Below are 15,827 nucleotides of genomic sequence, written 5' to 3' on the forward strand. Positions count from 1 at the left end.
CTCCTCTCGCATCAGAACTTTGAACGGTTTGTTAACCACTTGCCGACCGCGCATAGCCGAATGACGGCTTCACCGCGGCCGGCCAGTTCTGAGTGGACGTCATATGACGTCCTCCCAGAACGCGCTCTCCTGCGCGCCCCAGGGGGCGCGCACCCGGCGATCTCCGTGATCGCTGTGTCCTACGGACACAGCTGATCACGAGATGTGGTGAAAGGCCGATCCCACCGGCCTTTTACCACGTGATCAGCGGTGTCCAATGACACGCTGATCACAGGAAAATGCAAGTGCCGGTTCTCGGCTGCACTTTCCTCACGCTGTCAGATCGTGAGGAAAGTACTGCCGAGAACCGGCAGTTGTCAGAGCGGGGATCGGCACCGATCATCAGGGCACTGATGATCAGTGCCCTGATGATCGGTGCCCAGCAGTGACCCCTGCAAGTTCCGATCAGCTGTGCGCCCACTAGCCCCGCCCACCCATTCCCAGCAGTGCCCCCACCTGTGCCCAGCAGTGCCCCCACCTGTGCCCAGCAGTGCCCCCACCTGTGCCACTCTGCAGTGCCACCTACCTGTGCCCAGCAGTGCCACCTACATGTGCCCAGCAGTGCCACCCACCTGTGCCCACCCACCTGTGCCCACCAGCGCCACCCACCTGTGCCCACCAGTGCCACCCACCTGTGCCCACCCACCAGTGCTGTCCACCAGTGCCACCCACCAGTGCCACCCACCAGTGCTGCCAGTCAGTGCCACCAGTCAGTGCCCAGGGGTTGTGCCAGTCAATGCCGCCAGTCAGTGCCCAGAAGTGATGCCAGTCAGTGCCGTCTATCAGTACCCATCATCAGTGTCACCTATCAGTGCCGCCTATCAGTGCTGCATATCAGTGCCGCCTATCCGTGACCCCTAATTAGTGCTGTCTATCAGTGCCGCCTATCCGTGCCACCTCATTAGTACTGCCTATCAGTGCCATTTAGTGCTGCCTATCAGTGCCCATCAGTGCCGCCTATCAGTGCCCATCAGTGCCGCCTCATCAACGCAAATCAGTGAAGGAGAAAAAATACCTGTTTGAAAAATTTTATAAAAGAAACAAACTTTTTTTTTTTTTTTCAAATTTTTTGCACTTTTTTTAATTTATAGCGCAAAAAGTAAAGCGCCCAGTGGCGATTAAATACCACCAAAAGAAAGCTCTATTTGTGAGAAAAAAATGATCAAAATTTCATATGGGTACAATGTTGCATGACCGCGCAATTGTCAATCAAAGTGCGGCAGCGCTGAAAGCTGAAAATTGGCCTGGTAAGGAAGGGGGTATAAGTGCCTGGTAGGCAAGTGGTTAATGGAAACGTCCAGAGGTTGCAGCTGGCTGGTAAGACCACCAGGAATCACAGCTATTTGGTTCTTAACTTTCTTAAAGTTCTTTTTAGTAGTTTCCGTAAAGTGCGCTCTGAACTGGTCAAGCACCAACAAGGAAGATTTCTTCAGAAGCCCGCCAGGACGTTTGGACCACACTTTGTCAATCCACAGCCTCATGCCATTTTCGTCCATCCACCCTTTATCATGAACGTGCACGACGACTCCCCGTGGAATTCTTTCTTTTGGGAATGTTTTCCTTTTAAAGATCAACATCGGAGGCAGTTTGGTACCATCTGCACAGCAGGACAGCACAACCGTGTAGTGGGTTTTCTCATGCCCTGAAGTTTTTACGGTTATGGTTTTGGCTCCTTTGATATCTACGGTTCTGTTAGATGGCACATCAAACGTTAGCGGGACTTCATCCATGTTCCCAATCTGGCTAATTTCAAAGTTATTCTTCTTCCTCGCATCAATAACAAACTTATGAAAAGATAGAATCTTTGATTCGTATTCCTTTGGCATTTTTTGTGCAATTCTGGTTTTGGTGCACATAGAAAGGCCAGATCTCTTCATAAATCTATAGCACCACGATGGTGATCCGATGAAATCCTGAATGCCTTTCTCCACAGCAATGCGTTTGGCCTCATAGATTATAATTTTTGTTGAGACAGAAAGTCCATTTTGCCGGTGACGTGTGATCCACTCCTTCACTTCTACCTCTAATTCTGGCCACTTTGCAGTTGGTCCACATAAGGTGTGCTTGCTTTTATCCAACTTTTGGAGCTGATCCTCCTGTTTCCTCCACTCTCTTATCATTTTCTCAGTTGGAGGTGGCCCGAAGTGTCTCTCCGCTGCTCTGTTTCCATGCTCCTTAGCAAATTTGATTACTTCCAACTTGAAAGCAACTTTATATGCCAGTCTCTTCTGCTTAGACATCTTGAAAAGGAGGTACGGTAACGGTAATTTGCTGCAAGAAATCCAGAAATGAAAGAACTCACGGTTCGGATCGTTCCACGGATCAGGAGTCACGGATCGGATCTTTTTCGGATCAGTAAAAAAAAACAACAAGACAAACATACCGGTACGTTTTGTCTTTTTGTTTAATACATCATCCACCATTGCCCCCACTCATCACGTAATGTCCACCATTGCCCCCACTCATCACGTAATGTCCACCATTGCCCCCACTCATCACTGTAAAGTCCACCATTGCCCCCCACTCGTCATCACCATCACTGTTCCAGTGCAACATTGCCCCCACATTAGTAATAATAGCCAGTAACATTGCCCCCACATTAGTAATAATAGCCAGTAACATTGCCCCCAACATAGTAATAATAGCCAGTAACATTGCATTGCCCCGCTCCTCACCTGTTGTTGTAGATCCGCGCTATGGTAGGATCCACGAGCAGAGGGGGTGATGACGTCAGCGCGCACCGCCGGGTGTACTAAGATGGCCGACCGCTCCAGAGATAGGCCAAAGCCGCTGCCTTTCCTACGGCCGTGGCCACGCCTCACAGATTCTCTCTATTCGTCGTATAAGACGCACCAACTTTTCCCCCCCAGTTTTGGGGAAGAAAAAGTGCGTCTTATACGGCGAAAAATATGGTACTACTTATTTGTATAATCATTAGTTGCAGATGCCAGTGCATCTATACGGTACTACTTATTTGTATAATCATTAGTTGCAGATGCCAGTGCATCTGTAGAAGGATTGTTAAAGTGTCGGTAAGTAATGTCAGTAACGTCACGAGACATTAATAGATAAGTTCACCTTTGACAAAAAAACTATAAATGCACATATTTTTTGCAGGTAAAAAAAATGTGCATTTATATTTTTTTTTCTGTATGAGCCTACAAAGTATTGCACCCATGACCCATTGCCAATGCAATGTCAGGCTTCTGCACACTATTCCTACAGCTCTGTGCCTGTACTTCTGTACAGAGTATGAGTTTCAGAGGTTTAGGAAGTGTCAATGGACTATTAGGGCGCTAGTCTTGTGATGGCAGATGGGACAGCATTGGTGATTTTAAAAAGTGATAGCAGCTGTGAGGGAGAAGAACCTCTGCCTGCTGTCACTGGAAAGAAGGGATGGGGGGGGTGCTGAACAAGTTACATATTGTACCCTAAATATGGATGTAACGTAACATGTTGAAAAGGTGAACTTAGCATTTAAATACTTTACGTGTCTCATTACCAAGTTACTAAAGTGAGTTAATGTGTATATCTTTTTTGCTGATTTTGTTTGACAATAGTTACTGTACTATGACAATTTAAAGTGTACGTTCCACTTTTCACAAAAAATTAAAAGTTGAGCAAACACAGTACACCATCCACCACCACCCCCATTCATTGTTGCATTTACCTCTGTTGATGACTGCTCAGCTAGTGCAGCAGCATTGCTTTGAAAGCCACTGTCCTCTTTCCCTAAGGAAGCCAGGATGGATCAGAGTGATTCTGATTGGTCGATATGGGCATATGACCACTTTAACCAATCAGAATCACTTTGATCTGTCCTGCTGTCTCTAAAAGAAAGAAGACCACAGCATTTAAACCCTTGGACCAATGCTCCGGATGTGAAAGTTAATCAATCACAGAGGTAAGTGCAGCAGAAATCAGGGGGGAGGAAGGGAGTGTAGTGTTATTTTGCCTTTTCATTTTTTGTGAACTTAAACTAAGTGGTGGTAAGGCAAAACTTTTTTTTTTCATTTTGGATAGAGCAATGGAGGGTTATAACCCTTGTCAGATTTTTTTTCAACGTATGTGTCCCATTGCGGAGATTTTCCTTCACTTCCTGTCCCATGGCCAAACATTAAGTGAAAGGAAATACCTGCAAATTAAGGGAATTCTTTGGGGATCCCCAGGTCACCGGATTTAATGTTCCCATTGGAAGCTTTCTCTCCTGTTACTTTTCTGGGGACAACCCAAAATGTGGGATTTTCTTTTACTTTCACTTTCAATGATAATGTTAAACAGGACAAATAGAGAGGCCAAATCTCCCTAACGGGGAAACAGACAACAATAAGAACCCAATAGGTGTTCTAATCCCTCTCCACTCTATTCAGAATTTAAAAAAAAGATTGTTGCCTTTAGTTATACTTTAAGTTTAATGGTAAGTATAAAAGAGAGAGAAGCAGCGCCATCTAAGTGCAGCAATATAAGCAAATAATTTATTTAAACAAAATTGGCAACTAACAATAGTAGTAGTCAAATATGTACTTGTCAAACTGGTGTCAACCGCTGCGCAACTCCTGGCTGGTTCCACTGCAGGTAGGTCACCAAAGCACTGTCCTTGGCTGTGCTGGTGGTTCCCAGTACTTCCTAGTGTGGATCCTCAGGGCAGACGGGAGTGATGTCAGCTCCAGGTACAGCAGCAGTAGGCATGGTACGTGTTCAGAGCATGCATGCTTCTTCATCAGGCCTGTGGGAACCAGCCTGCAGTGGAATAGGCCAGGAGTTGCACAGCGATTGACACCAGTTTGACAAGCGCTCATTTGGCTACTACTGTTGTGAGTTGCCAATTTTGTAGAAATAAATCATTTGCTTACATTGCTGCACCTAGATTGCGCTGCTTCTCTCTATTTTATGGTTTACACAGAGTCTCTTCTAGCTCTTTTTGAATTGTCTGTCACTGAGTCAAGCATTGTTGGATTATCCCTTTACCCCCTTTGGACTTTAAGGACTTTACTTGTGTGGTTAATATGCTAGCCATCACATTATACATGTTTTTTTTTCTTCTTAGTGCACCAAATATTTCTCTTGTTTAAGTTTAACATTTAGGTAAGTGTTATGTTAAGAATGAACAACGTCAGTTACTGGCTGTTAAGGATGTCGGCGGCTGCCTGCTTCCTATAGTGGTTGTAAAGTGGTTGTAAAGGCTTAAGGTTTTTTACCTTTATGCATTCTATGTGTGCAGCAGTGCCCTCAGCCCCTCAATACTTACCTGAGCCTCATCGTGATCCAGCGATGTGAACAACAGCGTTGGCTATCTCAGGTCTCTGCCGCCTCATTGGCTGATACAGCACGAGGGAACTATCGGCTCCCTCTGTTGTCAATCACAGCCAGTCAGCCAATGAGGAGAGAGGGGGTGGGGCCAAGCCAAGGCTTCATGTTTGAATGGACACACGGAGCAGCGGGTGCTCCCATAGCAAGCTGCTTGCTGTGGGGGCACCCGACAGGAGGGAGGGGCCAGGAGAACCTGCGGGGTACTCGAGAAGAGGAGGATCCAGGCTGCTCTGTGCAAAATCACTACACACTGCAGGTAAGTATAGCATGTTTATTTTCCCCCCAAAAAATTTACCTACTGCCAGGCAATACATTAACACATGTTTTCACTGCTAAAAAAATCGCATGACTTCATAAAATAACTCATGCAGTATTTTAGTAGCGTTTTTTTAATGAATGCCAACAAACGTTTCGAAAAACGCTGTGCAAATTGTCCCCTTTGTTTCTACTATACTTTAATGATCTACAGTCTAGAAATAAACAAACTTTTTATTTCAGCATATTGGTTTGGCACATGGATAGAGCAGGCACTTTGCTTTTTCTCACTTTAGTAAACCTCCTATTTTTTGTGTGTTTATTTTTATGAATATAATAACAATTGTTATGTATATGAAAGTGATTTGTTCTCAATATCTGGCTTAAAATGAATTGCCCTGAAATAAATTGGATAAAATATTTCAACAAAGCATGTATGTTAGTGTAGCCGTACTTTGTGGTGCTTACCTTAATATTGAACTTGGTGTCTTTTGGAATACTTCCTGAAATTAGAAGAAAGCTGTTTATTTTTATACATTTCTCTTCTCACTGATTCCATTTACCTTAATACTTTCATCTGCAGGCTCCAAACTTCGAGCACCATCAAGAATCCCCTTTGTGGTAGTTTCATCCCTGCTCTATTTGATTTCTCCATTCTGAGTAAATGATTAAGTTTTCATGCATTGGTTCAACCAAAACCTATGTTCAGTCAACCACATCCTTTATTGATTACTTCTACAGCAAACAGTAGGCCAAGTGTGATATACATAATTGGACAGTTGTCAGGGGATATGGGTGTTTAAAGTCCCGTTTGCCCATCTGGAAACTGGAATCACCTTGGTAGACAAATATCCCTAAGCTTTTTCGTTCTTTTCCTTTAGACTACAGAGTCCTGCTCCTCAGAATATATGCTTTTAACTCTCTGAGGTCTGGTTGAATGAATTTGGTGATTATAACCCATAATATGCTCCCTAGGCTGCACCTGTGCACTGCATTCAGAGAATTGGGAAAAGAGAAATTAATATTTGTCTAACATCACAGCCTTGTCCTTTATCCTCAGCTTTTCTTCTGTGAGATTGTATTTGATTTTGTACTACTGATGATGTGCTGATGTTTTATTTGTACAAAGCATTAAGATAGATAGATAGCAGGTAGCTTAAATTACTATTATTATTTATAGTAATCATAGCACTAGTAGAAGTATTAGTAGTACAAGTAAAGCACCAGTATCTTTGATTGTTAAAGGACTTTAAAGGACTTCTATTGTAAAAGCTACTATTTTCTGATAAATTAATGCAGTTAATACTTAAAATAGTAGAATTGAGTATTTTTTGATTGCTTTTCTATTTAAGATTTTTTTTTATATTTTCCTCCACATTTACATGCTAGGGATTAAAACAAACTATACCACGGCTAGGGATGTCTGACATTATAACAACCATTCTCAAACAGGGTGCCATGGAACCCTAGCGTATCTCTTGAAGTGGATAGGGGTTCATGTGACTGCTCATGTGATGGTGCCTGCATAATTCAGGGGTCAACGCCACTTGGCATAGCCAGCTGCATGACACAAGGATGGTTTTGGCTGTCCGTAAAAAGGGGCATTCCTCGTACTGGCCACCAATGTAGGTGGCATTTTTACCACTGACCCCCAATGAATTGGTTTTAGCAGCAGTTCCCCAAGAACTGAACAATATTTCAAAGGATCTCCTGAAGTAAAAGGTTTAAGAAAGGCTGCATTAGGCCGGCCATAGCTGGAGTGATTTCCTTTCCTGCAACCCCAGGTTTCAGGAAAGAAAATCGCTTCATTCCCCCATCAACATAGTGAGTGTTGTTAGGGGAATCCCTCCTATGGAGCAATTGTGTTCTCTCAGTGGGGGGGGGGGGGGCGATGGGCGGGGAGCTGCCCCCACTAAGAGAACACAGTGATTACTGCTAGTGGCTATAATAGCCGCTAGCAATAATTGCATGTAAAATTAGACAGGCTGACTGTACCCACGCTGATCAAAATACCCATACATGGTCCAAATCCCTGCTGAACTGGCTGAGATTTGAACCATCTATGGCCAGGTTTAGAGCTACAGTTTTTTTCTAAAGGAGTCTTAAACTGTGTGAATAAGAGAAAACCATTGTCAGAAACACTACCGGGGATTATAATTTGTCCCTGCAACTTTTAATGGACAAATCTGCCAGAAAAATATCAATAAATGCATGTGAAATATGAAAGGAGTTTATATAATGAACACTGATTTTACAAATATTAACCACATAATATTATTTGTATACACCATAGTATTCTTTTAATAAATGTGTATTTATTCTTAATATACACTAATTTGCCTATTCTAGGCACGTGTACAATGATGATTTATGGAAATATGTAACCACTGAGAAAAGTAATTTGTAGCACCTAGCCTAGGCAATGCTCAAGTGAACATTCAGATCATTATATTGCATGTTTTCTAGTGGTTCAGACAATCATGCATGTTACCTGGAATGCTTATATACATATACATGTGCACATCCAGTGATTTTTCTGAATGTGCCAGTAACTACGAATTAGAAGGAACCATTTCAGTGGAAAAAATAAACAAGAAGTATGGGTAATAGCTATCTGCAACAATTCTGTTTTGTGCCCTTGTGTTTCTTTGGTTTGAGCTAATCAGCCACAATTTCCCTAATACACAAACAGTTGTAGTATTTATCTGAATGCTTCACTATAGCAGATGAGCAAAAGAGTGCCTAAAGTACAAAGGGGATTGGGATCCAGTGTTCAGTGACTTTGAGGGAGAGCAACAGATCACTGCTCTAAATTGGCTGTGGAGTAGGGCAGGGTGCAAGATGGAATCCTCTAATGTATAAAATGTCTAAGTCTGAAGAAAACAGACAATGTTTGCATCCTTTTTCAGTTTTTTCTAGACTAAACCTCACTGATTGGAGGTAAACGGATACTGTATAAACAAGATGTATGTACATTTACATTTGCCTGCTCACAGACTTAACAAGGGTCCCTTAAAGTATTACTAAACCCACAACAGTAAAATCAGTCTGTATATGCAGTAAAGCATGCTTGTTATACTCACTGTGGAAGGGGTTAATCCTTTGCATTGTGTTAAAAGGCTGTTTGATCTTTTCTTCTCTGACCCTCCTCTTGTTGAAATGTCCACCTGATACAGACTGAACCCGTGGTCACATGCACATGCTCAGTTTGGTATGTAATGCTAGAGAGGGTTTTTTTTCTTGGGAGAGTGCATGTGATCAGCACAGGGCCAATCAGCACTGTCCAGACAGAGGTCAAAGGTTTCACAGGATCCTAGAGGTTCCTAGAGCAGAAAGAAAACTCCTTCTACAAGCTTTAACCAGTTCTCTGCTGAAGTCACAAGACTGCTCTAACTGCTGATGAGAAAAGGTATTTAGCAGTGTATATTTACTAAAATAATTGCATTTCCATGTTCTGTGTACTGTGGGAGATCAGAAATAGTGAATGCAGGGTCCTGGGTTTAGTAGCACTTTAAGCTTCCATTTTTTTCTACATCACAAGATGGAGGAAAAAACTGAATGGACATGGATGTCACAAAATGACATCAGTTCCGTTCTGTTCAGATTCAGCAGAGAATCTGTTCATGGATCACCTTCTAATTGGAACAGACACGCCAACATAAAAGAACCCTAAAACTAGAGAAGACAGAAAAGCTGTTAATGTTATAATACTTAAATGTAATGATTAAAAATGCACACTTCAGTAAATTAAATGACACACATCTGTAGGTATAAAATCTGGTGCCACTCGGATTATAAATTGGAGACAGCTCCTAAATGTTTCAAACATTTCTGATTTATTGGCTTTAAAGTGAAACTAAACCTTTACAGCTAGGGAAGTTGCCATCTTAGCCTCTGCTTGACCTGCAGTTGCAATGATATTGCACTTGTGATCATCTCTGACACCAGCGATTTGATGGATTGACAGTTTGGTTGAGAGCTAACGGGGGCACAATCACCTGTGACAGTTATCATTTACAGCACGCCTTTCGGGAATACAATAAATCAGTGGGTTTAGTTCCACTTTTCTACTTTTGTAAGTGGAGTTGAGCTAAAGGATTATTCCCTGTCAGCAACTTTGTCCTGAAGAGCAGTAAAGTGTATATGTATTGAGTATGCATGTGAATGGTTAGTACTGACATAAGTGAAAGAAATGCTGTGCTGGTAAACAGTTGATGATAGCTGCATATAGTAAGGAGAGGGAATGGGTGAGAATGAGAGTAACGTTATGGTACTGACTGGGACATTATGCTACTGAGCAGTTACGTAAGTACGTAAAATGTTGACAGATTTCGCCATTTTAAAGTCACTGTAAAGGTTCAGATTTTTTTTTTAAATAATAAACATGTCATACTTACCTGCTCTGTGCAGTTTGCAAAGAGCAGCCCCGATCCTCCTCTTCTCGGGTCTCCCGGGGGTGCTCCATGCCCCTCCCCCTTGCTGAGTTCCCCCAGAGCAAGCTGCTTTCTCTGGGGGCACTCTTGGGGGTTATTTACTAACACTGGAGAGTGCAACGCTGCATAGAAACCATTCAGCTTCCCGGTTTTATTGTCAATGTTTAAAGTGTTACTAAACCCATGTCCATGCATTCACTATATCCAGTCTTCCACAGTACACAGAACATGGAAATGCAATTATTTTAGTAAATATAAGCTGCTAAATACCTTTTTTCATCAGCAGTATATAGCAGTCTTGTGGCTTCTAACAGTGTCCTGCACTGATAGCGCTGGTTAATCTTGTAGGAGGAGCTTAATTCTCCTCTGACTGTCCTTTGAGGCTACATGACCCCTGACCCTCTGTCCAGACAGCTCTGATTGGCCCTGTGCTGATCATAGGCACCATCACAAAAAAAAAAAATTCTAGCAATACACACCAAACAGAGCATGTGCAGACTTGCCACTGTTGCTCTAAATATGGCTGTAACAGAACCGGACCCCGACTGTGCTAGGGTATTTCTGTTAGACTCCCGCTTCCCTGTCCGAACACAGATGCAGGGACACCACTGCTGGCCATACAAGACGAAACAGCACCAGACTCGTCTTAAAACAGGAAGTGGACTGCTTTATTTTAACACAGATACAAGATATATACACAAGGCGGGGAAATACACCCAGTAACAGGAAACACATCAGCAGGCCATCCCATCAGAGGGAAAGGCTGCCAGAAACACCCCCCCCACCAAGCGAGTACAAACACATATATCCCATAACCCTTTGCTCCAAAGCAAGACACACAATAGAACAATGGGATACACCAGGTGGCAGTAGACAATACACAAACCCATACATCCCATAATAGTTTGTTTCCAAGCAGGACACACAATAGAACAATGGGACCATGTGGCAGTTAACAATGAGCAGCCCCCAAACCCCACCTATACATGTCTACACAATATCAGGACAGATCACCCTGTACCCCTAACAGGCACAGGGTGACTTACACATAATAGGGATATGGGGAGCTGAGACAGGGGTCTCCCCACCTCTCCAAAGGGGGCTGTGTTCCATGGGCCCCTCACCCAAAGTCACTCCCATCACAATGGCAAATGGACTGGGAACAGTAGAAGAAGATCAGAGAAGACTGGATCAACTAGTCTTTTTAAACAGTGTGGAGGATTAACCCCTTAGGCTCCACAGTGAGTATGACAAGCATGCTTTACTGCATATACAGACTAATTTTACTGTTGTGGGTTTAGTAACACTTTAATTGAACAAGCTGAAGTTTGAAGCGGATTGGCTACTATGCACAGCTGCACCAGTTTTAGTAAATATACCTGAATGTCCCCATCACTGCAGTTTCTCAACATTTCCTATACTTATGTACCATCCACTGCACAGCCACACAGACAACAGGGGCATTGTGTGGGTGGACATTGAAAGTGGTGGCATACAGCAGTAACATTGTGACAGCAAGCATTGGATCATTCATACAGTTTACTTAGGTGGAGGCATAAGTAGCGGTGAAAGGCCAAGCAAAGATCTTAATGTAATGCAGTAGCTGGTTACCCAGCTCTGTTTACAGAAATGTAAATGCCCCCAATGTGCTGAGGGCAGCATTACTAAGGTCATTACTGAAATCTGTAATCTATCCTTTGCAATCTTAGAATGAAAAATTATTTTCTGAATGCAAGACCATTATAATGCAAAAATTATTGAATTCATTTTTTTTTCAGCCAAGGAAAAATAGTGGAAAGCATCAAATACTTGGAAAACTTTCTAGAAGTCGCTAGAAGCAGCAATTTATGTCAAAGCTTTGTAGAGACGTGTATTTGCCTTGGAGACATTTTCAATGCAAGAGTAAGTATTGATTTTTTCAGTGGTGGATCACTGTGAATAATTACTCAGTTTTGTGATATTTAAAGTGAAACTCTATCTTTACAAAAAAAATAAAATAATACATACATATATATAGTATGTTGCAATAATTCATGCCCGTTTCTGTTTTCGAAATTACAATAATTTCCTATGCACTATTGAACTTTTTCAAAATAAATCAGAAGCACAGTGGCTAAATGGCACTTTTGCCTGGCAGCACTAAGGTCACTGGTTTGGATCCCAGCCATGGTACCACCTGCCTGGAGTTTGCATGTTCTCCCTGTGCTTGCGTGGGATTTCTCTTGGTACTCCGGTTTCCTCCCACACTCCAATGACATGCTGGTAGGTTAATTGGCTCCTTGTCTAAATTGTCCCTAGTATGTGTATGTATGAATGTGAGTTACGGACCTTAGATTGTATGCTCCTTGATGGTTAAGGACTGATGTGAATATACAATATATATATATATGTAAAGCACTGCATAAATTGACAGTGCTGTATAAGTACCTGTGATAGATAAGAGCCAAAATGTGAGATTCTGGTCAGTGCAGATCTTGTTTTTCAGTTTAGCAGACAACCCACCTGTCTGTTTCCCTAACTTCTGACCTATCACTGTCCTACCTCTCCACCTCATCCAATCAAAGAACACTTTGCATTCATTCAGAAATGGAAAGTGTTTCCTGAATGGTGCCTGCTCAGAGCAGATAACCTACTGTGTTCAGAATGCAGCAAGCCAGCCATTCAGCATTGGACCCGGAAGCAAATGGAGGTCAATAAAGTAGCAGTGTCTATAAAGTGATTTTTGGCTTCTAGGGTCATTGGCCAGGTATGTTATTTACACTCTGTAAAAAATATCCATACTTGGAATTCATCTTTAACAGATTTTAAATATAGTACTTAATAAAACTTGTAATGACCCTATCACTTCATTCTAACTTTTTAAAGATATTACAGTACCGGCACACTGTTTTCTAAATTTAGTTAAATTAAAAACAATGGAAGGCAGAGATTTGCATAAATCACAATTTAATAATTGATGTGTAATTAGCATGTATTTATGCCATAAGTCATGCATTGGTATGAGTTGGGCATTGTTAGGAAACTGTACGAAGATCAGTCAATACATGTTTTAGGAGGGAGCAAGACACCCAAAGAGTATAACTGTAGTCTTAAAAACAGAATTTTCAGTAAAAGCATACCATTTTTATAGCATTAGGGACATGGATAGCTCCCACAAACTGCCTGCAAAGTGTATTTTTCCAAGTTAGTTTTTAATGTGCCTGTTATATATAGCAGGCACAACTGACATTGCGTGCTTTTTGACAACTGCAGCTTGTATGTGTATTTTGCAAGTTATCTGGCTGCTGAGGGTAGAGCAGTGTGTGCAACTGCCTGCCATTTGTGCTGTAGAAGTGGTAATGTTGGTGACTTCTTTGTGTCATTTAATTCCCTGTAGGAAAGAACAGCTTTGAAAAAAGTGCACACACTGCTTTCCTGGTCGTTTAAATGGAAGAGTCACTCTTTGCGGTCTGCTGCTTGACAGCTGGTTAGAGTGTGCTAATTGCCAGTTATGATTATGGCAAGATTAGCCCGTGCTCATAGCATCCTGCTTGCTACAGTTTCCAGCCAGGGAAGATTTCAGGATCATGATCCCAGACTGACTTTTGACACAGTATGGGGGCGGACCTGTGATGTTTAAAACCCAAGTGAAAGCAGAAGCAGCTAAAGTTTGTGACATATGGTGTGTGATATGGGTCTTTAAAGGAGCTAAGCTATTTCACCAATTCTTGCTGTTCTCAAGTCCATTAAGATGACCATTGGGGAAAAAAAATTGTTTGATACAAAAAGATAAAAAGGAAAATCTCATTAAGTTAGTCATGGCTGGAATGTCTAGATTATTATAGATTCAGTATGTATGAGCAGCACCCTGCAGATAGACTGAGTTTGACAGACCTTTAATACTCCCTGTATCTCACCTGCTATTAAAGATACATCGAGGTATCCAAGAGCTGTAATAGTGTAATTAGTCATTCTGGAATTCTATATCCTATTACAGTGTATGTTAACAAATAAACAGCATATAAATGCATCTAAAAAATCAACGAAAAACAAAACTAGGAAATAAATAAAAATGTGTATGTGTATAATGCATTATGGTATGAAACATTCTGAATTTCATTTATGCCTTTTGAGCATTAAAATAAACATCAAATGGGCTAAATGTACATCTGTGATTTTTAATGAGGGCAGAGCATGATAACGACACACCAGCCCTCCTTTATCACCAGTTGAACAAAAATTGATTTACATTGCTAATCCTTTTAAAATGTTTGTGTATGCATTTGGCTCTTGTACTTTTTATTGCCTCTTGTTATCTTCATTTTCTTTTTTAGGTTGGTTGTAGTATGTTTTTTTTTTTTCTTTTTTGCAATGACACTTGAAGTGCAAAGAGCAATAGAGAACCATGATTCATAGGGGTTGATTTACTAAAAGCAAATAGGCTGTACAATTTGCAAGGGAATGTTTCCTTAGTAAATGCGGTGAAAATATCCAAAGAACACCGAGTCACTTGTAAGGAAATTAAAAATACAATATCACATGATTGGATGATGAAAATCAGCAGAATTGCACCTCATTCACTAAGGTAAGGGAAGGTTTCATTGCAAAGCAACAATTATCTTGGAAAGTGAGCAACCTATTTGCCTTTAGTACATTAACCCTATAGCACCTAATGAGAAATCAGCACCTGAAAGTGTGTAGAGTATTGAATTAGTGTTTAGTTGACTGTTGTGGTGTAAAGTAGTAGTAGACTTGTTGTAAAAAAAAAGAAACATTTCCTGCTGCAGGGTAAAGTCATAATGTGCTAGTATGCATTGCAACACATCGCATACTAGCACATTATGAAAGACTTACCTTAGAACAAAGCCCTCCAGCAGTGCGTTGTCACCTCTGACAGAGCTTCCATCTTCACCCGGTCTTTTTTCTGGGATCCCAGACTGCGGCTGCTTGAATGTCCAAGACTCCGATGACATCACTCCCACACATGTGCATGGGAGTTTCGGCTATGGCACATAGCTCTGCAGGAACGGCACGGGTATCCCGTTCCTTCAGAGTGCATGCATCGGGGACATCAGCGACTGCTGCTCTGTAGAATATCTCCTAAACGGGGCACGTTTAGGAGATATTAATTTTACCTACAGGTAAGCTATATTATAAGCTTGCCTGTAGGTAAAAATATAGAAATAGAGTTTACTGCCAAAAAATAAGTTCACATTTTAACAAAATATAATAAATGCTAATTTTTTTGCAGGTAGAAAAATGTGCATTTAGTATTTCTTTGTTTTAGGAGCTGTAGGGATTTGGTTAAAAGATTATTTTTTTTTATGAAAACCTAGCTGGACAGCAAAAAGAAGAAAAAAAACATTCATTTTGCATGCTACATAAATAAAGTTGCAGCATTTTGTTCAGATTTGCACCTGAGTACAATGACAAAACTGGGCCTTTGTGCTTCCAATTTCACACATATAACTACTGACAGCTTCAGTTCCCTTGGTGTCCTTATCCCTTGTTATGTTACCAGAGCTTTCAAGGGGAATTACAACCTAAACTGCGTGGCTTTCAACAATACAAAAGCAGAAAGTTACTACTTTGTAATGTATATGTGAGTGCACACAGGTAATGTTATCTGAAGCACAAAGGCAAAACTCGTCTAGTCCACACAATGTAGTACTGCAGTAAAAATCAATTATTATTTATTTCTGCGGTGTGAGAGATTGGTCAACACAGATTCAAACAGGCGCAACTTGAGCTACTAGTCTGTTTGAGTTTTAAGAGGTAGCCTCAGTTACAGCAAGTGATAGTACAAAACCT

At 41.5% G+C, this 15,827-nt stretch overlaps 1 protein-coding gene across 1 annotated transcript in view; it reads left to right on the forward strand.

Moving 5' to 3' along the window:
* The window catches only part of TTC29 (tetratricopeptide repeat domain 29), a 339,375-nt gene that overhangs the window by 233,956 nt on the left and 89,592 nt on the right, over positions 1-15,827 (forward strand). The window contains exon 9 of the mRNA XM_089670482.1: positions 11,816-11,939. Coding sequence (XP_089526608.1) covers positions 11,816-11,939 — 124 coding nt within the window. The remainder of the gene's footprint in view (positions 1-11,815; positions 11,940-15,827) is intronic.

This window comes from Staurois parvus, unplaced genomic scaffold, assembly GCF_062004578.1.
Source record: "Staurois parvus isolate SC_StPar_1 unplaced genomic scaffold, SC_StPar_1.0 ptg000090l, whole genome shotgun sequence".
NCBI classification, from domain to species: Eukaryota; Metazoa; Chordata; class Amphibia; order Anura; family Ranidae; genus Staurois; species Staurois parvus.